The sequence below is a fragment of the Dama dama genome, chromosome 23, assembly GCF_033118175.1.
Source record: "Dama dama isolate Ldn47 chromosome 23, ASM3311817v1, whole genome shotgun sequence".
Lineage (NCBI taxonomy): Eukaryota > Metazoa > Chordata > Mammalia > Artiodactyla > Cervidae > Dama > Dama dama.
Genome location: NC_083703.1, coordinates 29,270,059 through 29,293,718, shown reverse-complemented (window position 1 = coordinate 29,293,718; position 23,660 = coordinate 29,270,059). Strand labels below are relative to the sequence as shown.

The 23,660-nt window shown below is 43.8% G+C and overlaps 1 protein-coding gene across 6 annotated transcripts in view; it reads left to right on the top strand.

Moving 5' to 3' along the window:
- The window catches only part of FRMD4A (FERM domain containing 4A), a 666,577-nt gene that overhangs the window by 603,055 nt on the left and 39,862 nt on the right, over nt 1-23,660 (top strand). For all 6 annotated transcript variants that reach the window (XM_061126256.1, XM_061126255.1, XM_061126254.1 and 3 more), the window contains exon 14: nt 5,459-5,600. In XM_061126256.1, coding sequence (XP_060982239.1) covers nt 5,459-5,600 — 142 coding nt within the window. The remainder of the gene's footprint in view (nt 1-5,458; nt 5,601-23,660) is intronic.

The window sequence follows — 23,660 nt, the reverse complement described above, 5'->3', positions numbered from 1 at the left end:
GGAAAACGACATCTCCCCAGTTCACACAGGGCTTCTGTCAACATTCTGCCCCTTCTTCCTCCTGCCTCGGCTTCTGGGCTCCCCTCACCTTCCCCACACAAGCCTCTCCCGTTCATTACCCCTCAGGTGAAGAGCCATATCAAGATGGGCTCTGTATCTTTCTCAGGATTCTGGTGGCTCGGGAAGGGTGGGGAATGGACCTTGGCCCCTTGCCTAGCCATACCATCACCCATGGGAGGTTTTGTCCCATCCCGTGAGTCCTGAAAGGGGAGGAGGTGGCAGGACTCTGGGCTTACTGGGTCCAAGACTTATTGGATTGATGCCCTTTAGGATTCTTGTGGCTTCTTCTTTTGTGTTATTTTCCTTCTGGTTGGAGATGGCTTTTCCCTGGCTTGGGGAGAAGATTGGAAGGAGAGATGTTGAGTGGGAGGTAAGAGAAAGATAGTAGGACAATAGGACGGGAAGAAAGCAAGCAAACCCTAAAGTCATCATTCAGCTTCAAATCACGGCCTTTCCCATGTGGGAGTCAGTTTCTCCTCTGTAACACATTTTCTCCTCTCCTAGGTCTTCTTCCTGACCCCCGCTTTGGTCATTTTCTGGGATGAGTGGGCACAGGATGGAATATTTTTGTTGCCAGGAATAATGAGAGTGTTCTACAGCTCTCCTGGTGATGACGGGCTTTGGCACAGGAATTTGAGGCCCGATTAGATCCAAAGAAACAGGGCCAAAGTGTTTTGACTCATGCTTTGTATTGAGACAGTGGGTGGGTGTCAGCGATTTGCCCTCCAGTGGTAAGAGTTGGAGGTCGAAACCTTAGAACCTTGATTCTCTCCTCTGTACTGTTCGGCAATGCATGATGAGAGGTAAGAGAGTTTGACAACCCTCCTGAACCCCACTACCAATTCCTCTTTCGAGGACCCCACACACACTGATGCCACAATGTTGAATGCAGAAAAGAAAAAGCATGCTTCACCCTAAGGATGGTACCTTAGCTGTTTGAACTCCTCCTCCTTGTGCTGGCTTTTTGCATTAGAACATCTTTGGGGTAACTCAGGAAGCTCATCCTTAGGGTTCTACAGCCCTATTGGAGGTTGTCTCACCTGCAGTTGGGGAGGCTTTATGGAGCAGGCTTACAGGTCAACCCACTGATACAGCAAGTAAACCTTTAAAAGTAACCATCAGGGACTTCCCTGGTGAACCAGTGGTTAAGAATCCACCTGCCAGTGCAGGGAACATGGATTTGATCCCTGATCCAGGAATATCCCACATGTTGCAGAGCAGTTAAGCCTGTGTGCCACAACTACTGAGCCCAGAGACCCTAGAGCCCATGCTCCAGAGCAAGAAAAGCCACTGCAGTGAGAAGCCCAGGCACAACTAGAGAACACTCAAGCACAGCAATGAAGACTCAGTGCAGCCAAAAATAATTAATTAAAAGTAACTATCAAGGATTACCTGTTAACAAGAAGTGTCTTTTAAGAGACCAAACCAAACACTTATAGCCATAGAGAACTTTCACCTCAGCAACCCCTGGAGGACTGAAGGAAATACACCTATTCCTAGGAGCAGGAGAATTTTCTCCAGAAAAGCTCTGAATATTCACAGGTGCTCCAGAGCCCATGCATTTCCTTTTGGAACCAGTTCCTCTGCCTGCGGTATCAGGTGAGGAACAGGTTGCCCCATAGAGAAGTCCAAGGATTCTGCCTTCTCATTCTGTGACCCTGGACAAGCCTTTCCTCACTCCTTCTTGCTTTCCTCAGTTAAATAACAGCAAAGAAACCCCTGACCAAAATCATTGACTGGTCCAGTGACACAGTATTTGTGATTGCTTTAGGAGATGTGAGCTGTCTTTCATTACTATCATTCTAATTGAACATACTGTTCCCTGGCTGACTCCTGTGTAAAGTTTAAACTCTTTAAAAGTACCCCCAAACCAGAGATGATAAAATTTGCCTCAGGAATTGTGTTACAACACCTTTCACTTCTGGAATGTTCTTTAGACAATAGCAATGTGACCCATCTCCAGTGGGCAGGATGGTTCCGGGTGAGTGATGGTTGGCAGGCCTGGGATGAAGTGTTTCCAAGTATTTCTGAGCAGCCAGTGTTGGCTGGCATGCTAGCCATTGCTTCACACTCTACTGTAGTGGGCCATGCCAACCATTCCTTTCTCTGAAGTGCTTCAGCAAAGCCCAAGCCTCCCAAGGGATTCTTTTCAACCCCAGAAACAAGTGTGGTCTGGTGGTTGGAGTCAGCAGGGGTAGGTAACCGAGAAGTCTTGTGTTCATACACTGGCTCTTGGTTATTTTCTTCTTTCAGGGTTCTGGTGTAAATCACTTAAAATCTCTCCTTGTCTCTTTCTCTCTCTCTCTCTCTCTCTCTCTCTCTCTCTCTCTCACACACACACACACACACACACACAAACAAACACAGCCTCCATCACTAAAGGCAGAGCAGAAAGAGGCCATACTGGTTCTTTTCTGGTGGCTCCTTCAGGATGAGGGGCTGTACAGTCACCAGTGACATTTGGTAAATTACATCTGCTGACCCCAAAGATCAGAAATGTCATCAGCTGGATCCTGCCAACCTATGTACCCAAGGAATCTCTAATAGAGTTCAGAGGAAAATATTTGAAAACTTAAATTGTTTAGAGTGAATATTAGTCACTGTTCCTCTGAATTCAGATTGAGGACTTGTTGAGTTGGCCCCCAGACCTAACATCTTTCCTCCTGAATCTTTTTTCCCCACTTGATCCAGTCTGCTATTCTTTATTCTGTCCAAGTGAAAGCATGGTAGAGGCTGATTAAACCTTGCTCACAGAATGCCTGTAGTAATAATTAGTACAGCAAGACCCTCCAAGCAAAACGTCTAGAGCTTTGGAGGTTCTTTGACCCAAAGACCTGACTTTACAAGGAGGGAGTCTCCCCATCAAGTTGTCTCCTCTTGGTGCTCTCTCTCTTCCTGATCTAAGCAGGCATTGTGATATTTCCATTCTAGACAGAAGTCAGTAATTTCCTAAATCTTCTGAGAATCTAATCTCCCTCAAAAGCACACCTGTTGTCCCTTTTTCCTAGTTTGTTTCCTGTCTCCGAGGTTAGTGTGGCTGGGATGGGGTCGAGGGGAGACGGGTTTCCCACGAGATTGATGCGATCCCCTGAAATATTCAGTGGAGTCATTCATTGAACCTCACCTAGCAAATTCCTCCCAGGACCTGATTTATAGCTTATTCCAATTCCAATGACCTTGATGTCTATTATCTAATTTAGTCTTGACATCACACCTCTGTGATGTGGGTTTTAAGAGCTTCATTTTACAAACAGGGATCTCAGGATCAGAGAGGTTGGAAATCAAGGTCCATCTGTGATTTGCTGGAAAGAGCCAAGATTCCAGTCCAGGTCTTTCTGACTCCAGAGCCTGAATCCTTCACCAGGGTGAATTGGGCTGTGACTTCATGAGTTATTCTTGCATAACTGCATGCGTGGGCTCCTCTTGGTGACGCGTGGGCCTTGGTAAGAGAATACTGTTGAAAGAAAGGAAGTGATGGATTGTGCTTTCTCTGCTTTGCTCAGAGGATAAAACTTAGCCAGGTGCATGTGATTGATATTCTGTGTCAAAACGAAACGGAGGTCTTCCTGCTTTCTGCTACAAACCAGAAAACCCTGCCAGGGACTGGCAGCTGGGATTATTTCACAAGCAAGGAAGCCTTCACTCCAGGAAGGCAGCCTGGTTCTGAATGTAGGGACAGAAGTTGAGGCTGGAGAGGAGACAATAGTTAAGGAGGGACCAGTTCCTGGCGGTCCAGTGGTCAGGACTCGGGACAGGGGGCACTGATCCAACCCATGGTTGGACAACTAAGATGCCACAAGCCGCATCACAGGAAAAAAAAAAGGATCAGTGAGATAGAAGAGTGTGAGGAAGAAGACAAGTCAGACCTGATAAACAAAAAAAGCAAAAAATCTCAGCATTTCCTCTGCCTCTCAGGCTCTCATCTAATTCAGGTGAGGAAAGTACTTGGCAGTCGAAAGTCGTTGTCTTTCACCAATTTTGGCATCAACACGGAGGCCAGAGGAAGGTCAGGGTCTCAGGGTTCAGACAAACCCTGCTGGAGACCACTGTGGGCACAGGATGTGAAGGGAGCCGGGCAGTGGTCTGCCCACATTCCATGGTTTCTCCTGTGTCGGGACAGACTGGGCCTCACACCAGCCAGGAGTGAACACACATCAAATAACTGAAAACCTCAGTGGGGAGCCTTGCCCAGTTCTATCTGTGCATCCCTGGCATATCACCAATGACCACAGAAAGATGGCCACGTGTACAGGTTACACTAGCATTGATAGCTGTTTTCTGGAAGTCCACAGTACAGCAGAAGCCCCTGCCTGAAGCATTATCATGAACTGATTTCCTGGTGATGAAGGGAAAATAAACAACATGCTCAGAAATTGTCAGGGGTCACACAAACCCATCTCCACCTCCAGAGCTGGGAACTAGAGCAGAAAGCTTCACTGCAGCAGTTACTTTTAGGAATGCAATTGTGAACACAGGGTTCTCTTCTGATCTCTTCTGGTCCGCTCTGCTGTTTGCCAGAGTGGGCCAGTTAATTTGTGGAGTCAGTGGAGTCTTAGCCATAATCTGAAGACTTGGGCTCATACATTTAGGTATCAGAATGGAAGCAGGGCACCGTGCCAGCTGCCCCTTAATGGGAACCAAACATCCCAACGAACATTTGTTCCAGAAGCCCTTACACACCATGCTTACACACTGTGCTTGCGCACCACACTTACAGGCTGGTAGCGTGGTCACTTCCCAGTCCTCTGAGTTTTCGTAACTCCATGGCTAACACTTTAAGAGTTTGAACCACTTTAGAACTTACTGAAACGTCCTAAACTTACTTCAGACATCTCTTAAATCATTCACCAAGCTGACAATTGTTTTTTCCTCCTTCTTTAAGCACAAAATCCTGTATAATCACTGCTGTTTATTGACAGCTATGTAGGAGGTGGTATGGGGATGGGAAAAGAAGGGGGAGGAGAAGGGAGGGACACCTTTCTCTTGTCTGACTTCCTTTGACCCTCACACAACCTTGAGCAGTAGGTGGTGTTTTCCCTGTTTCATCCTGGGAATAATGAGGCTCCATGAGCCTAAAGTCATTCCCCAAATCGGGATCCCCCCCCACCAAGGTCTATCTGACTCCAAATCCACACTCTGTAAGCCTTGTATACACAGCCTGGGGGATGACAGGTTTAGAAAATTCCTAGTGAGTCACCTCTGGAGTCTTATCTGCTCCTGAGGGAAAGTTTCAGAGGATGAGCAATGGGCCCCGGGACACACACAGAAAAATGCCGCAGTTCGGGCCATGAGGCCGTTTGCTAGATCTCAGCATGACAAGCGATCGCTGTGGTCGGCGTGTCCTCGCCAGGAGGGGAGTGTCCTCCACCTAACCTCTCCAACCCGGTGGTCTTTCTAGTCGAAGATCCATGCTGCCCGCAGCCTGAGCGAAATTGCCATTGACCTAACTGAGACGGGGACGCTGAAGACATCTAAGCTGGCCAACATGGGCAGCAAAGGCAAGATCATCAGTGGCAGCAGTGGCAGCCTCCTGTCCTCAGGTGAGCAGACCCCAAAAGAGGTCCCCCTACAGCAGGGCTGCAAGCCCTGGATTGGGGGGGAACGCTCCGAGGGTGGGTGAGGGGGGCGGTCGGGACCATATAGCAGGCTCGGCGGGAGCTGGTTCTGGCGTCTAGAGCAAGGTTTATAGTCCAGCAGGGATCAGAGAAAAATGGCCAAAGGTGTGTGTGTTGGTGGGGGGGGGGGGTGGGGGGGGGGCGGGGTGTGGCGCAGAAGAAGCACACAGTGTGGGGAGGACACACAAGGGTCTTAGAGCAGCGTCCAGGGCCTTCTTGAGGCTGATGGCCAGCCAGAGGAGTGTCTGCTCCAGGTGCAGAAGGTGGGATCCCTTGGGTGCCACTCAAGGAGAATTACCTAAGAAAGGGCTGAAGGTCCGAGTCATGGTGCTGAGTGACCTGCACTGTGTTCCCAGGGGAACTTCTTGAGGCTTTCAAAAGTACAGAAAACTCTTTGATCGTTTGGAAAGGAGAGTCTTGCTGTCTGACGCCTTTGGAAAGAGAGGATCAGCAGGTCTGATGCCGTCTGTCTCTGCAGGGCCCTGGGCAATCGTTTGTACGACGTTGGGAGGGGCAGAAATGCCCCGAGGTTTCAGGTCTGGCTAGATTCAGGAGAAGGGACGCCTTTGCTGAAGTGACAGGAAGGGGAGCTGTTTGAGTTGGGCAAGGAATCTGAAGAGGAGGAGGCAAAAATTTCCTGAAAATGTTACAGAAGTATAATAATGCAGGTCACCCCCCAGGCCACGTGGTCATGGCCGGATTATTCTTGGGGCCAGTGTCTTCTTCCTTACCTCTGAGCCAGAGGGTGAAACAAGAAGGCTTTGCCCTGGGCCCTGCCTTATCTTCCAGAGTCATTTCTATACAGCTGGTGGCAGCAGACAATAACAAAGTGAAATAAAAAAGGGAAAAGATTCATCAGTCCCATGATGACCTAGAGGGCTGGGATGGGGGGGTGTGGGAGGAAGATAAAGATGGAGGGGATATATATACAGTTATGACTGATTTGCACTGTTGTATGGCAAAAACCAACACAGCATGGTAAAGCAGTTATCCTCCAATTAAAAATAAAAAAGAAACTTAAAAAAGGAAAAAGACAGGAGTAGGGAGAAAAGCTGAAATCTGTCTAGTTAATTTCTGGGCTGGTGGAGTCCAGTCAGAACCGGAACACATTCAGACCTGAAGGGCAAGGGTGAGGATGGACAGGCCTTTGTAAGGTCCTGAGGGACCCATGGCCAGGTGTTCATGTGGCCATGGGTTTTATAAAATCTGTGAAGGTAATACATTTAGCCACCAAAATTATATAAGTGTCAGGCCCCACGCAGCTGGCTCTGCCTCTGCTAGGTCACCATTAAGGATCACTGTCAACCCCTCCCTGTCTTGGATCCTTAAAAGGTTTTCATCAATACAATGGTCTGAGTAATCATTATTTCTGAGGCTTACAGGGTTCCAGTGAAGACCATGGACAATGCTGTAGCAAAGAGAATCCCTTCCAAAATCCAAGACCCCTGCCTGGAATTTCAGCCACTCCTGATTCCCTGCTGAAGGAGGGAGGGCAGGGCCAGCAGTGTAATTGTCCCTGAGACACTCCCCTATGTGTGTGCTCGGTTGCGAAGTCATGTCAGACTCTTTGTGACCCCATGGATTGTAACCCGCCCAGCTCCTCTGCCCATGAGATTCTCCAGGCAAGAATACTGGAGTGGTTTACCATTTCCTCCTCCAGGGAATCTTCCTGACCCAGGGATCGAACCCACATCTCCGGTGTCTCCTGCACTGGCAGGCAGGTTCTTTATCACGGAGCCACCTGGGAGCCCAGAGTCTCAGATTTGAGCCTGGATTCATCTGTCCACCATCCTCCTAATCTAGCCCCGATGAGGCTGACTCTTCCTCCAGCCTCAGCTAGGGCCACATCCCTGCTGTGGTTTCACATCCACTCGGAAATCCACGTTCTTCCTTCACATGGCATGTTATATCCAGGAGGAGAATAGATTCTTCCAGCTCAGGTATATCAGAACCCCTTGGGAGGTTCCTTCAAACTCAGATAGCTGTGTACTAACCCTGGAGTGTCTGATCTAAGAGACTGGGGTGAAACCAGAAATTTGCCTTTCTAGCAAGTTCCGACAAGTTCCCTGGTGCTGTTGATGCCGCTGGTCTGGGGACCTTGCTTTGAGAGTCTCTCTTCTTGTTGAAAAAGAGAGAAAAGCCTGAGGTAGGTGTACAGCTCAAGATCAAGGACCCTAGGTCTCCCCACTTTTACCAAATGAACCTAACTAGTATTTTTTTTTCAACTATTTATTTGGCTGTGTTGAATCTTAGTTGTGGCATATGGGATCTTCATTGTACCATGCAAGATCTTTCTCTGCAGCAAGCAGGCTTCAGTAATTGGGGCGTGTGGGCTTGGTTGCTCCTTGGTATGTGGGATCTTAGCTCCCCAACCAGGAATTGAGCCCACGTCCCCTGCATTGCAAGGCTTCTGAACTACTTGACCCCCAGGGAAGTCCCTCCTCTCCCCACTTTTACACCTATGTCCTGGTCCATCTGCAGGGGCCCTTCGTCTCTGGCAGCCTCCAGGGATGCAAAGCTAACAGCAGGTACAGAGGAACGGGTGAGCAGGAGCCCCAAAATTTCTAACATGGAACGACATTACTCAACCATCAGAGATGAGATCCAAGCAGTTTTAATACTAGGAAGCAATTCCTCTCTGTCATCGCCATCAGCTTTACATTAATCAATCCCATGGGCTAGGAGATGAATCAACTGCTGAATCCACTCCCACACCTAATATCTTTATCCCAGGATATTAGAGCTGTTCTAACTTAGTGATGGAGACCCCAGGCAAAGCTGTTTGGAAGTTGATGGAAGCAACCGGGGTCCCCTGACAGCACCGCTTCTGCAGCGGCTTCATTGGCAGGACTGAGGCCCTCTGGCTTTTCTCCGCCTGCCCTCTGCTGCTTAGCTAAGCAAGAGGAAGGCTGGGTGGAGGAGAAGGCGGGGAGGTGTGAGTCGTGCCTGTGACCAGGCCCGGAAGCGCGTGGCACTCGACCCAGCCCTGCGAGTTAGATCTTGAAGAACTGGCCTTAAATGCGGAGGCGGAGGCTCTGTGGGGAGGTTTCCCTCCTAACTTAGGAAAGGCCATGGGTCAGTGGAGGGAGAGACCGTGCACAGGAAGTATTCCATCACCAACGCAGGGAGCTTCTAGGACCTGTACATCGGGCGATTAGGGCCTCCAGGTGTGTGGTTGCTGTGCCTCTGACTTTCCATATGCAGGAGAAAAAGATGCCTTCTCCTGAGGCCTTGTGGTCCCACCTGGAAGGGATGGTTGCCCATCCCCCAGGTGAAAATATAGGCTGGCTCTCCACCTGTGCTTTTCATCCTCTAGACTTGGGGTGCCCAACCTCTGAGCCACAGACCAGTACCTCCCTCAGATCAGTGGCAGCATTAGATTAGAAATAAAGTGCACAATAAATGTAATGTACTTGAATACTCCCAGCCCCCTCACCCCTGCCCCAAGGCCATGGAACCGGTCTTTGGTGCCAAAAAGGTAGGGGACCACTGCCGTAGTGAATCCTTCTCAACTGCACATTGAGAGGCCTGAATTTTAGTGATGGGCTTGCATAAATGAGACAGCGTCAGTCTTTCTGGATGGACCTGATTTAAACACTCTTTTATCATACTTGCCAGAACTATGATCTACCTCTCATTCAGGAAATAGGATACAAATAACCCAGTGTCCTATTTGATCAGTTATTTTCATTTCCTTCACCTGTATTTTGTATTTGCGTGCATGTCTGACTCTTTTCGACCCCATGAACTATAATCCACCAGGCTCCTCTGTTCATGGGATTTTCCCAGTGAGAACTAGAGTGGGTTGCCATTTCCCCCTCCAGGGGATCTTCCTACCCCAGGGATCAAACCCAAGCCTCCTATGGCAGATGGATTCTCTATCACTGACCTGGGAAGCCCACCTAGTGCCTCACTTAAAAAAAAAAAAAAAAAGATGGTGTCTAATAGTCCTGAAAAACGTTTTGAAAAACTAATCATCACTCGAAAATCTTTTTTTTTTTTAGCTCAGTGCCTGACACCCAATAGTTTCTCCATACATGATTTTTAAAAATTTTTTACATTCTTTCCCCATGACTCATGTATTTGATGACTGGAAATTTGTACCTTTTGACCCCCTTCACCTATTTCCCCCACAGTCACCCCCTGCCTCTGACGACCGCCAATCTCTTCTTTTTATCTATGAGCTCAGGGGAGGTTATGGGTTTTATTTGTTTGTGTTTAGATTCTATGTATCAGTGGAATCAAATAGTATTTGCCTTTTTCCAGTTTATTTCACTTAGCATAATGCCTTCGGGGTCCATTTTTATTGTTGCAAATGACAAGGTTTAATTTTTTTGTTATGACTGAATAGCATTATGTTGTGTGTGTGTGGTGTGTTATAAAGTCACAATTTCTTCGCCCATTCATCTACTGGTGGACACAGGTTGTTCCCATATCTTGGCTCTTGTGAATAGTGCTGTAGTGAACATGGGGGTGGAGATATCTTTTCCAGTTAGTGTTCCATTTCTTCAGATAAATACCCAGAAGTGAAATTGCTGGGTCATGTGGAAGTTCTATTATTAGTTTTCTGAGGAACTTCTGTACTGTTACGCGGTGGCTGCACCAACTCACATTCCCACCAGCAGTGTAAGGAGAGTTCCCTTTCTCTTTCTCCACATCGTCACCAACAGGTGTTCTTTTTGATGACAGCCATTCTCACAGATCCCAGGTGATTTCCCACTGTGGTTTTGATTTGCGTTTCCCTGAAGATTAATGATTCTGGATATCTTCTTATTAATGATATTGGTCATATGTATGTCTTCTTTGGAAAATGTCTCTTCAGATTCTCTGCCCATTTTTTAATTGGATTTTTTTGTTGTTGTTATTGAGTTGTGTGAATTTTTTTTACATATTTTGAATATTAGTCCTTTCTTGGATATATGATTTGCCAACATTTTCTCCCATTCAGTAGGTTGTGTTTTCTCTTTGTTGATGGTTTCCTTTGTTGTGCAGAAGCTTCTTAGTTTGATGTAGTCCCATTTGTTTTTTTTTTTTTTTAGTATTTATTTATTTGGCTGTGCTGGGTCTTAGTTGCCACACTCAGAAGTTCTGATCTTCGTGGCAGTTTGTGGGATCTTTAGTTATGGAATGTGGGATCTAGTTCCCTGACCAGGGACTGAACCCAGGCCCCCTGCATTGGTAGTGAGACACCTTAGGCACTGGAACACCAGGGAAGTCCTGAGTCCCATTCATTTATTTTTACTTTTGTCGCCTCTGCTCTTGGTGTCAAATTTAAAGAAATCTTCACCAAGACTGATGTCAATGATACACGATTATTGAAATTAAATTTTGAAGGATACTAGTAAGAATGCTGTGTATGCTGCATTTTAAGAACCTTCTGTGTTCCCAGAGTGTATGGTGTCTTGGTCCTTGTCAGGATCTCTCATAAACCTACCACCAACATTTTCCATCAGACTATCATGATGGTATCAGACCTTCAGAGGTTACTTTTCAGATCAGGCCCCTCCTGCAAATACCATCCATCTTCATTCTCTTTGATTCATCCTTCCACCCTTGTCTGTCTCCAAATAGTGTTGTAACTGAGCCGTATAACCACACTGTGATATTTTACAGTATAAATATTTTTTTCCAGCTCCCAAACTTGGCTAGGAACTATGCACAGCATTTTAAAAGTTATAGCCTCTCTCCTTAAAGAGTTTGCATGCCATGTATTGATGTAAAACAGAGATAAAATATTGTCAACGTCTAGTAACTCTGAAGGCAATTTTCCTATTTAACAAGGTCACATCATTACCAAGTACTGGACTTCAGTCATTTTAAAGAAATCTGAGGTCTCAGATGCTAAAGAAAAGAAGAAATGTTATGGATATCGTTAAAGAAGTCAGAAGTCCACTCTTACTAATGGCCCATTCAGGGGCTAACATTTCAAAAAGAAACAGTCTGCAGAGTTGAAATGATTTACTAAGGCCCGGGGCCAGGACCCCTGAGATTTTCAGGGGTGACACCCGGGGCTGTCCCGTGGGAGATCTGAGTAGAGACCCTTAGAGGTATTGAGCCTTCTGAGCTCTGTTGGATCAAAATGGGTCAAGCTCTTACTTCCTCACATTGCACTGTATGAGATTCAGATTCTAGGAAGGTTAGGGAACCAATCCTGAATCCATTTGTAAAGGGGTGCTGATGGGCAGGCTTTGAAAGATGTGAGGACCCTTGTCTCAGAGCACATCTTCTGATAGATGGCCTGGCCTTCCCAGGGTCCCCAGAAGAGGGAATATGGAGACAGCTCAAGGCACAGCCCCCATTCCAGGCCAGTAGAGCCCCACCCACTGCCCCCATGGTGGTCTCCTCACTAGCTCTGCACCTCTGGGTACCCAGCCAGCCTGCTGCCTGACCACTATGGGGGAGGTGGGTTGAGCAGGGGACATTGTAGTCACTCTACCTAGTTGCTCAGTCACTCAGTCCTATCTGACTCTTTGCGACCCCATGGACTGCAGCATGCCAGGCTTCCCTGTCCTTCACCATCTTTTTCTTAAAATCTCAAAAATGATGGGAAAGGGAGAAAAAATGGAATGACAAAATAAAAGACGCAAGAACTGCATGTTGAACACACATGACCTTTCCCAAGATCCTCTGAAAGCGAGAGAGAGTGGAGGATTGTCCTAGCATTGCTTCTGGAATTTGCCATCCCAGGACAGTTCTGGTTTCAGTGGGAAGGTAGGGGCTCAGGGAGATGTGTTTTTGCTTTTAGCCAATTTAAAGAAAATGGCATAGACTCTCTTAGGAGAGACACTGTGTTCTGCTTCCCCATGTGGATTGTTGCATTAACCATCCCTCCCCCCAAACAAACAAACAAAAAAAGTCATTGTGCATCCTTTCTTAAAGAAATAGAACAATGAGACATGTTGTCTTTTTGAATGGAAATACAGGGGCAGAAGCCACCCACTCTCTCCAAAACAGAACGACATGTTGTGTCTATAAATAGGAATCGGGTTGTGGGATTAATGAGATGGCAGTTGAGTCATCTTCATTGTGAAGAGCAGGATTGCAAAGAATGTTGTGATGGATCTTTGGTTTAAAAAATAAAATAAAAAAGAAATAGCACAAAGCCTTGCAGTCTGCTGGGATCGCTGAACTCTGACCTTTTCCGCTCTGGGGAAAAACATGTTGTACTGAGTGTAGGGCCTGCTCTGTCTGGGACCCATCCATGTCCATGACTCAACTCTTCACACGTTCACCTTCTCTGAATGCCACACTTCCTGCCATTGTTGGGAAGTTTATTAATAACTAGTGTAACAATGAGGGTGCCAGCTATCTGCCATTTCTCCTTCCAGAGGACTGATCTGATAGGCGCCTGCCAGCTTTATGGTTCGGGGCTGTGTTCAGCTCAGAATACACAGCCCCGTAGTTGGTGTCAATCACGCAATATTTGGGGGCTTTTTTCTTCTTTTTGTCATCTTTTTTTTTAAATGACTTCCCTGGTGGCTCAGGCAGTAAAGCGTCTGCCTATAATGCGGGAGACCTGGGTTTGATCCCTGGGTCGGGAAGATCCCCTGGAGAAGGAAATGGCAACCCACTCCAGTAATCTTGCCTGGAAAATCCCATGGACAGAGGAGCCTGGTAGGCTACAGTCCATGGGGTCACAAAGAGTCAGACATGACTGAGTGACTTCACTTTTCTTCTTTTTGTCATCTTTTTTGTTTTTTAATGTAGATTTTATTCCTATAGTTCAAATGTATTTCCTTTATGTTTTGCAATTACTTGATAACAATTTTTTGCTACATGGCATGTGAGATCCTAGTTCCCCAAGTAGGGATTGAACCCAGGCCTCCTGCCTTAGAAGTTCAGCATCTTAACCACTGGACCTACAGGAAAGTCCCATCTCCATCCTTTCTCTTCAGCTCACAGTCTATCTCTTCCCTGTATTTCTCTTCAGCTTTTTCAAGTTCTGTTGTCCTCTTAAGTCTAATGATGCCCAGATTCCTGGGCTCAGTGCCCTGCAGACGGGGTCAGCCTGCAGGACTGCCAGAGGGCTCACCTTCTGCCAGAGTGTGTTTATACAGGACTGTGTAACTGGTGAGGGCTGTGAAATCTGTGTGGAATAGATGTTTCTGGCCGTGGCTTGTGCAGGACAGGCCTGAGTCAAAATACTGAGAAGACAGCATGGTTGTCCTTTTCTGCTCTCTCATCAGGGGGTTAAAAAAAACACATACACAAATAAAGCCATTTATACTGATATATGTATGCCCTCCTGTGTAAAGGAATATTTGCCTACTAAAGAAAACCAGGACAGAATGATCATCTATAGCCTAAGTGAATAACTTTGAAACTGATGGAATTTTTAAACAGTGATAAAGAAATCACTGTCCCCACCCATAGGCTTTTTGCACTCTTCCCATTTATTGAGACCAGCCTTCTCAATATTGCCATTGAATCAGAGTTTTGGAGACAGAAGGATAAGCCCTCATATTTCACAATATAAGAAAGAGAAACCATATAAGTTAACTCATAACAGTAGTTTCAACTGGGTGCTTTACCAGATGCTGCTAATTTTTCATTAATTTTTATTGAAATATAGCTGCTTTACAGTGTTGTATTAGTTTTTCCTGAACAACAAAGTGAGTCAGCTATACATGTACATATATCCTCATTTTTTGGAATTTTCTTCCCATTTACATCACCAGAGAGCACTGAGTAGATTCCGTGAGTCATACAGTAGGTTCTCATTAGTTATCCATCTTATACCTGGTATCAGTAGTGGTACTGATTGATTGACCCCAATCTCCCCTTTCATCCCACCCCTCTTTTCCCTGCTGAGTGTCCATACCTTTGTTCTCTACATCTTTGTCTCTATTTCTGTTTTGCAAATAAGATCATTTGTATTATTTTTCTAGACTCCACGTATATGAATTAATATATATTTGTTTTTCTCTTTCTGACTTCACTCTATATGAGTCTTTGGGTCCATCCACGTCTCTATAAATGACCCAATTTTGTTCCTTTTTATGGCTGAGTAATATTCCACTTATATATGTACCACATCTTCCTTATCCATTCCTCTTTTGATGGACATTTAGATTTCTTCCATGTCCTGGCTGTTGTAAACAGTGCTAATAGGACTGCAGTGAATATTGGGGTACATGTGTCTTTTTAAATTATGGTTTTCTCTAGGTATATGCCCAGGAGTGGGATTGCTGGATTATATGGTAGTTTGTTTTTTAGTTTTTTAAGGAACCTCCATAGTGGCTGTATCAATTTATATTCCCACCATCAGTGCGAAGGATCCCTCTCCTCCACACTCTCTCCAGCATTTATTGTTTGTAGACTTTTATAATGATAACCATTCTGATGGGTGTAATTTTTTTTTTATGTTGAACTTGTATCTTACAACTTTCCTGAATTTGGTTTTTAGCTCAGATTATGTATGTACACGTGTGTGTTCTTTGGATGGACATGTTCGTTCAGTCGTGTCCAACTCTTTGCAACCCCATGGACTGTACCTGCAAGGCTCCTCCATCCATGGGATTTTCCAGGCAAGAATACTAGAGTGGGTTGCCATTTCCTTCACCAGGGGATCTTCCCAACCCAGGGATCGGATCCAGGTCTCCCGCACTGCAGGCAGACTCTTCACCATCTGAACCACCAGGGAAGCCCATTTGATGGGTGTCAGGTGAAACCCCATTATAGTTTTGATTTGTACTTCTCTAATAATTAGTGATATTGAGCATCTTTTCGTGTGTTTATTGACCATCTGTTTGTCGTCTTCAGAGAAGTGTCTATTTAGGTCCTCTGCCCATTTTAAAATTTTTTTTCTTTTTTTTCTATTGAGCTGCATGAGCTGTTTGCATATTTGGGAGATTACTCCTTTGTTCATCGCCTTGTTTGCAAACATTTTCTCCCATTCTGAGTGTTATCTTTTTATGTTGTTTATGGTTTCCTTTGCTATGCAAAAGCTTTTAAGTTTAACTAGGTCCCATTTGTTAATTTTTGTTTTTATTTTCATTACTCTAGGAGGTGGGTCAAGAAAGATCCTGCTATGATTTATGTCAAAGAATGTTCTGCCTGTGTTTTCCTCTAAGAGTTTTGTAGGGTCTGGCCTTACATTTAGGCCTTTAATCCATTTTTAGTTTATTTTTGTGTATGGTGTTAGGGTGTATTCTCATTTCATTCTTTTGCATGTAACTGTACAGTTTTCCCAGCACCACTCATTGAATAAGAAGCTGTCTTTTCTCCATTGTATATTCTTGCCTCCTGTGTCATAGATTAGGTGACCATAGGTGTATGAACTTACTCTGGGCCTTCTATCCTGTTCCATTGGTCTATATTTCTGCTTTTGTGCCAGTTACCATACTGTCTTGATTACTTCTATTACAGACTGAAGTCAAGAAGCCTGATTCCCTTCAGCTCCATTTTTTCTTTCTTAAGATTGCTTTGGCTATTCAGGGTCTGCTGTGTTTCTGTACAAATTCTAACATTTTCTGTTCAAGTTCTCTGAAAAATGACATTGGTAATTTGATAGGGATTGGGTTGAATCTATAGATTGCTTTGGGTAGTATAGTCATTTTCACAATATTGATTCTTCCAATCCAAGAACATGGTATACCTCTCCATCTGTTTGTGTCATCTTTGATTTCTCTCATCTGTATATCATGGTTTTCTGCATACAGATATTTTGCCTTCTTAGGTAAGTTTATTTTTTTATTCAAAAGATAAGTGCTTTACAATATTGTGTTGGTTTCTGCCATACACCAGTACTTACGTAGGTTTTTTCCTAGGTATTTTACCCTTTTCAATGCAGTGATAATGGGATTATTTACTTAATTTCTGTTTTTGATCTTTTGTTGTTAGTATATAGAAATGCAGGAGATGTCTGTATTATTTTTTTTTGTTTTTTCCTAGTCATATTTATTTTTGAGATCTCAAGTAACATTCCTAGAAATAATAACAAGGAGTGAAATTTTTAGGCTATCCAAAGGAGGTGGGTGGGTTTTTAAGAGGTGAGCAATAGCGCAACCTTGGCCAAAGGAGTTTTGGAGGAGGGAGTGCAGGACTGAATTGTCAATGGGAGGTGAAGAAATATTTGAAGGCAGAGTTTGGCTGTGAAGAATGGAGAGTGGTATTGAGCTAATTGAAACGGAAAGCAAGAGTGAATCAGGAAGATTCATTCTTAAAATAGAAAACTCGAGAATGTCTAACTAGTGAAAAGAAGAATTCAAGAGAGGGAAATAAAGTATGATCTAGAAAACAAATCATTGCAAAAGAAAAAAATAAATATCAGAGCACATGTACGCATTGCCTTTAGATAAAAGTTGTAACACCTCTTCCATTGAAACTAGAGGAAAGGAAGAATGATTAAGTTATATGTAGGTTTTGGGATTTGGTAAAGCTTAGAATTAAATTTCACCCTTCTGTTTTAATTTTGTATCCTGTGACTTTACTGAATTTATTGATGAGCTCTAGTAGTTTTCTGGTGGCATCTTTAGGATTTTCTATGTGTAGTATTAGGTCATCTACAAACAGTGACAGTTTTACTTTTCTAATTTGGATTCCTGTGATTTCTTTTTCTTCTCTGGTTACTATAGCTAGGACTCTGAAGACTATGTTGAGTAACAGTGGTGAGAGTGGACACTCTTGTCTTGTTTCTGATCTTAGAGGAAATGCTTTCAGTTTTTCACCAGTGAGAATAATGTTTGCTGTGGGTTTGTCATATATGGCCTTTATTACATTGAGGTAGCTTACCCCAATGCTCATTTCTGGAGAATTTTTATCATAAATTAAGTGTTGAATTTTGTCGAAAGTTTTTTCTGCATCTATTGAAATGATCATGTGGTTTTTATTCTTTAGTTTGTTAATGTGATGTATCACGCTGATTAATTTGCAGATATTGAAGAATCCTTGCATCCCTGGGACAAATCCCACTTGATCATGGTGTGTAGTGCTTTAAATGTATTCTTGAATTCAGTTTGCTAGTGTTTTATTGAGGATTTTTGCATCTATGTTCGTCAGTGATATTGGCTTGTAATATTCTTTTTTTGTGATATCTTTGTCTGGTTTTGGTATCTGGTGATGGTGGCTTCATAGAATGATCTTGGGAGTGTTTCTCCCCCTGCAGTTTTTTGGAAGAGTTTGAGAAGCATAGGTGCTAACTCTTCTCTAAATGTTTGATAGAATTCGCCTGTGAAGCTATCTGGTACTGGACTTTTGTTGGAAGATTTTTAATTAGTTTCAATTTCATTACTTGTGATTGGTCTGTCCATATTTTCTGTTTCTTCCTGGCTCAGTCTTGGAAGGCTGTACTTCTTTAAGAATTTGTTCATTTCTTCCAGAGTGTCCATTTTATTGGCATACAGTTGTTTGTAGTGGAATCTTCTCTTAGAATCCTTTGTATTTCTCTGCTGTCTTGTGTGTTGTGGCTTCTCTTTTTTCATTTCTAATTTAATTGTCTTGAGTCCTGTCCCTTTTTATCTTGATGAGTCTGGCTAAAGGTTTATCAATTTTGTTTATCTTCTCAAAGAGCCAGCATTCAGTTTTATTGATCTTTGCTATTGTTTTCTTCATTTCTATTTCATTTATTTCTGCTCTGATCTTTATCACTTCTTTCCTTCTGCTAACTTTGGGTTTAGTTTTGGTTTTTGGCGGAAGAGGGGTTCTTCTTTCACTAGTTGCTTTAGGTGTAAAGTTAGGTTGTTTATTTAATATTTTTCTTGTTTTTTGAGGTAGGATTGTATTGCTGTAAACTTTACTTTTAGAACTACTTTTGCTGCATCCCATAGATTTGGGGTTGTTGTGTTTTCATTGTCATTTGTTTCCAGGTATTTTTTATTTCTTCTCTGACTTCTAGAGTGATCTCTTGGTTATTTAGTAGCATATTGTTTAGCTTCCATGTGTTTCTGGGTTTTTACAGTTTTTCCTGTAATTGATTTCTAATCTCATAGGGCTGTAATCGGAAAAGATGCTTGATATGTTTTCAGTTTTCTTAAATTTACCAAGGCTTGATTTGTGAACCAAGATGTGATCTATGCTGGAGAGTGTCCCATGCACACTTGAAAAGAAAGTGTATCCTACTGGTTTTTGGACGGAATATCCTATAGATATCAGTTGAGTCTGTCTGGTCTAATGTGTCATTTAAGGCTTGTGTTTCCTTATTTTCTGTCTGGTTGATCTCTTCTTTGGTGTAAATGGAGTGTTAAAGTCCCCCATTATTATTGGATTACTGTAGATTTCCCCTTTTATGGCTGTTAGCATTTGCCTTATATATTGGGGTGCTCCCATGTTGAGTGTACAGATATTTACAATCGTTATGTCTTCTTCTTGGATTGATCCCTTGATCATTATGTAGTGTCCTTCCTTGTCTCTTATAACAGTGTTTTATTTTTTAAAGTTTATTTTGTCTGATATGAGTATTGCTACTCCAGGTTTCTTTTGAGATGCTGTTAATTTTTTAAATAACTTGCTCAATTCTTTCTCCTCCTCCCCCTATTTTTCTTTTGAATTATCTTTGTACTCTTCACCCTTTGGTAAAAGTGCCACTGAGTACTTTTTTTTTCCCCTGAGTCCCAAAGACTCTTAGCTGCCACCAAAAGGTGTTTATTTTCAAAGTGCTCCCACTTCAATACTCTTTAACATGAACTATTTTATTTTTAAAATTTCTGACCCTAATGAAAAGCTTTCCAGGCATGAACTTTTCACATTAAAAAAAATCACATTTCATTCCCTGAGACGCTTTCCAGAGATCACATATTTATCCTGAAATCTGCCAGGTGGCTCTATTTCCCATGTTCTCTTAGGACATCTTTTCTGTAAGAAATTCATAATTGAGGATTTTTGAGGCAAATAAATATCTCTCATCATAAAGAAGGGTTCAGACCTTTCCCTCATATTTATTCCTGGGGTATCTGCCAAAACTTTTCCTTACAGCTTTTATAGATCTGCTGGGAATATGCCTTCTTCCTTCTTTTTTTTTTTTTTCTTCCTAAAAGTCTAAACAGACAGTCATTTCCTTCCCTTACTTTTAGGACAATGGATTTCTTTCTTCTTTGGGGGACTGTTTGTTTCAAATTCCCCCTGCTTTCAGAGAGGAAAGCACCCCTTATGTCTCCTGAGGTCAGCAGACTGGTCATCAGAATTCCAAATTTTACACATCTGTGTAAAAACAGATGAGCCTGGTTCCTGACAACATTCTCTTCAAGAGGATGCATTCTCATATCCGGTGTGGAGTAGCCCAGAGTCTTTTGAAAGATTGGAGCCCATTCTCCATCTCAGCCCAATGAGCACATCCTTCCCATTTGCCAGCGGGGCAGGGAGCTCCTGTTTGTGTGAGCTGGCCTTCTCCTCACATCCTGCCCCAGGGAACCAGCTGCCCATTGGGTGACAACTGGAGTTCCCCAGCTGGAACCTCTGGAAAGTCCTAGAAGCAGTTTCTCCAGAGGTGGCAGAACAAGTTTTCTCCGTATCCCTGCCAACAACATCGCTAGCATCCGGGAGTTCACTCCAGAGATTTTTCAAAGCCCATTGAAAGTCTCTCTGATCTTGAGCACATCATTCAAACTCTCCTGGCTGTGTTTGGTTAGGAATTGTCTTCTTAGAGGTCAGATCTTTTTCTCCCCTTCATTGGCCAGTTGATGAATGACTGATTTCTATAAAGGATGTGGATTGAAATATGATCATCCGATAGCCAAAGACAAAAGATATTTTCAATCTGGTCTCATTCAAAGAGATGCTGACTAGGCAGTGAGTAAGATGAAAGGTTTTCCAGAGAACTAATCTGATGCTGGTCTTGCTGGCAGTGGACCACAGGGAGACTCGGCCTCCTCAGACTAGACTTAGGGACATCATTAGCCCTGCAGGCTAATTATCTAATTGACCCTAGAATGTAGGCTTACTCCTTACATGGCTGCCACCACCTCTCCCATTCAAGTGCATGTTTTATTTCCTTCCTCCTGCTAGATAGTTTTTTGTGGCCAAACTCACGGCTCTCTGAGGGCTGGGCTTATATCCGGTTACCTGTCTCCCCATCCCCTGCCCCCACCGTGCACACAGAGGGTGCTTCAAAGACTTCATTGGTGCATTGGAAGGACCCCTGGGCTCCTCCTCCTTCTTTCTGCCTATATGTTCATCCATACATCCTGCAGAAAGGGTCTGTCTGGGCTTGGAGAGACAGATAGGACTGCATGCTAACAATGTTATAGCAAGACAAAGTTCCTCCCCTTGTGGTATTTCCATCCTTAGGATGAAATAGACCAAACAGGAAGCTGGAATCCCAGCTCTGCCTCCTTGTGTCCTGGTGACCACTTCTATGGAAATGGGGTTAATGTTTTTGTGAGAATGAAATGAAGTAGAATATGTGGGAAGCTCCTGTCAGGGGTTCTGTAAAAATCCCTCCCTTCCCTTTTTTCTCCCACGTTCCCTGCATGTGGACCTTCCACTGGCTTTCTGCATTTCCCGCCTGTTCACCATTCTTCCTGCTTTACACTCTGAGGCTCCTCAGAATCGGGGTGCCAACTCCTAACAAAAGTCAGTGAGACTGCTTAATACAAATAACTACAAATATTCATGTAGTGCCTGTGATGTTCTGAGCTCTGGTCTGAGCATCTTGTCAGCACTGTCTCCTTTGATTGTCCCAACTTTTGAAGAAGTCCTATTTTCATTCTCACATCATAAGGGAGGTAACAGACTGAGAGAGGTCATGTAACATTGCCGAGACCTCACAGCAAGTAAGTCGCAGAGCCAGGACACGAGCCTAGACTTGTTAACTCTGAACTACTAGACGGTAGTATTCTGCCTCCAGAGGCTACAAGACCAGTAGAAGTTTCTCAAGGTGTATTCACAGCACTCTATCCTTATAAGCTTCGTGCTGCTTGAAAATTTGACACCACCACCAAGAAAGTATTCATGCACTACTTAGATCTTTCACAGATATTCATAATCACTCCTGTTTTTCCCAGGGTTGCTACATCAATTGATGATTTTTGGACAGCCCTTTCCACGTAGCACTTGGCTACTGTTTGTCAGTCTACACATTTTTAAATATCCCTCTTCTGGCTCCAGGAAATTGCCATCCATCTTCATATATCATTAATCCCAAACACATCTCAGATTAAACAGTATTCAAGTCTACAGTTATTTGCTTTGGTCTTTTGATAGATGCAGAGGTCAGTCCTTTAGGTGCTGGTCAATAATTAGACGTTTCCTTTTGATGTGAAGCACTCTGTAGCAATAGCTGGGAGAGGGACCAGAGTTGCCACGATATTTGTCTGTTCTGTAGGCAGGGATGGGAAAGAAAAGAGGAGGAAGGTGATACCGTATGTAAGGTTTTTTTTGTAAATTTTGTAAAAATGACTCCTAGAGGTGAGAGGGAACTGCCTCAGTAAGTCGTTTATTGACAGCTTATTTACTAGAAACATATAGAGTGTTTCAACATTCACTTACATAACAAATCACCAGTAACAGGTGTTAGTTTCGACAGAAATCCCCTGGTCAGTAGTGTCTGAAGTACCAGATTCTTTGAGTTTGGAGAAATCTTGGGGGTTAATTGGTTGGTCATTTTCTAGTTGGAGACTTCATGGCTCTGAGAGGTTAACAACCCAAGTGTGTGTGTGTGCTCAGTTGTGTTTGACTCTTTGCAACCCCATGGACTATAGCCTGCCAGACTCCTCTGTCCATGGAATTTTCCAGGCAAGAATACTGGAGTGGGTTGCCAGTTCCTACTCCAGGGGAATATTCCCAACCCAGGCATCAAACCCGCGTCTCCTGCATTGGCAGGTGCATTGTTCAACACTGAGCCACATGGGAAGCTCTTACAACCCGAGATCTGACACCACGAAGACCTGCAAGATCTTCTAGAACTAACACCCAAAAAAGACGTTCTTTTCATTATAGGGAACTAGAATGCAAAAGTAGGAAGTCAACAAACACTTGGAGTAACAGGCAAATTTGGTCTTGGAGTACAGAATGAGGCAGGGCAAAGGCTAATAGAGTTTTACCAAGAGAACACACTGGTCATAGCAAACACCCTCTTCCAACAACACAAGAGAAGACTCTACACATGGACATCACCAGATGGCCAACACTGAAATCAGATTGATTATATTCTTTGCAGCCAAAGATGAAGAAGCTCTAGACAGTCAGCAAAAACAAGACCAGGAGCTGACTGTGGCTCAGATCATGAACTCCTTATTGCCAAATTCAGACTTCAATTGAAGAAAGTAGGGAAAAACACTAGACAATTTAGGTATGAGTTGGAGTAAACTCTGAGAGTTGGTGATGGACAGGGAGGCCTGGTGGGCTGCAGTCCATGGGGTTGCAAAGAGTCGGACAAACTCATGTCCATTGAGTTGCTGATGCCATCCAACCATGTCATCCTCTGTTGTCCCCTTCTCCTCCTGCCTTCAATCTTTCCCAGCATCAGGGTCTTTTCAAATGAGTCAGTTCTTCACATCAGGTAACCAAAGTATTGGAGTTTCAGCTTCAACATCAGTCCTTCCAATGACTGAGTCAGACTGAGCAACTGAACTGAACTGAACTACATTGGAAATCCAGATGTCTTTTATCCTTCACAGCTCCTCTCAAAGATAGCAGATTCCCATCTTGTTCATTTCTTAGGATCTGAACGTATAACCTTGGAGTGGTGTTACCTGTTAAAAGGCATGTGTGTGCTCACATAACTGGAAATGGATAAATTGTAGTTACTGAGAACTTTTATACCATTCACCATGTGTAGATGCTGATTGGAAATTATTTCTGTGCTTAGAATCCTTTCAGATGCACTCACGAACCTTTAGTTTGCAAGATGCTCCTTGCCCTAAGTCCCTGAGGTTCTTCTGATTGTGTTACTCCCCTGGATTCATTCTGTTCTGTCACTTGAGAGGATGAAGAGTGAATGTCTGCCTCCCAGTTTCTGGCTGTCTGGCTATTCTACCTTTTAGATGCCACACCTGCCTTGCAGGGATGTCTGAAGGGTAACAACATCAACATCATAGAGCACTTGGGGCT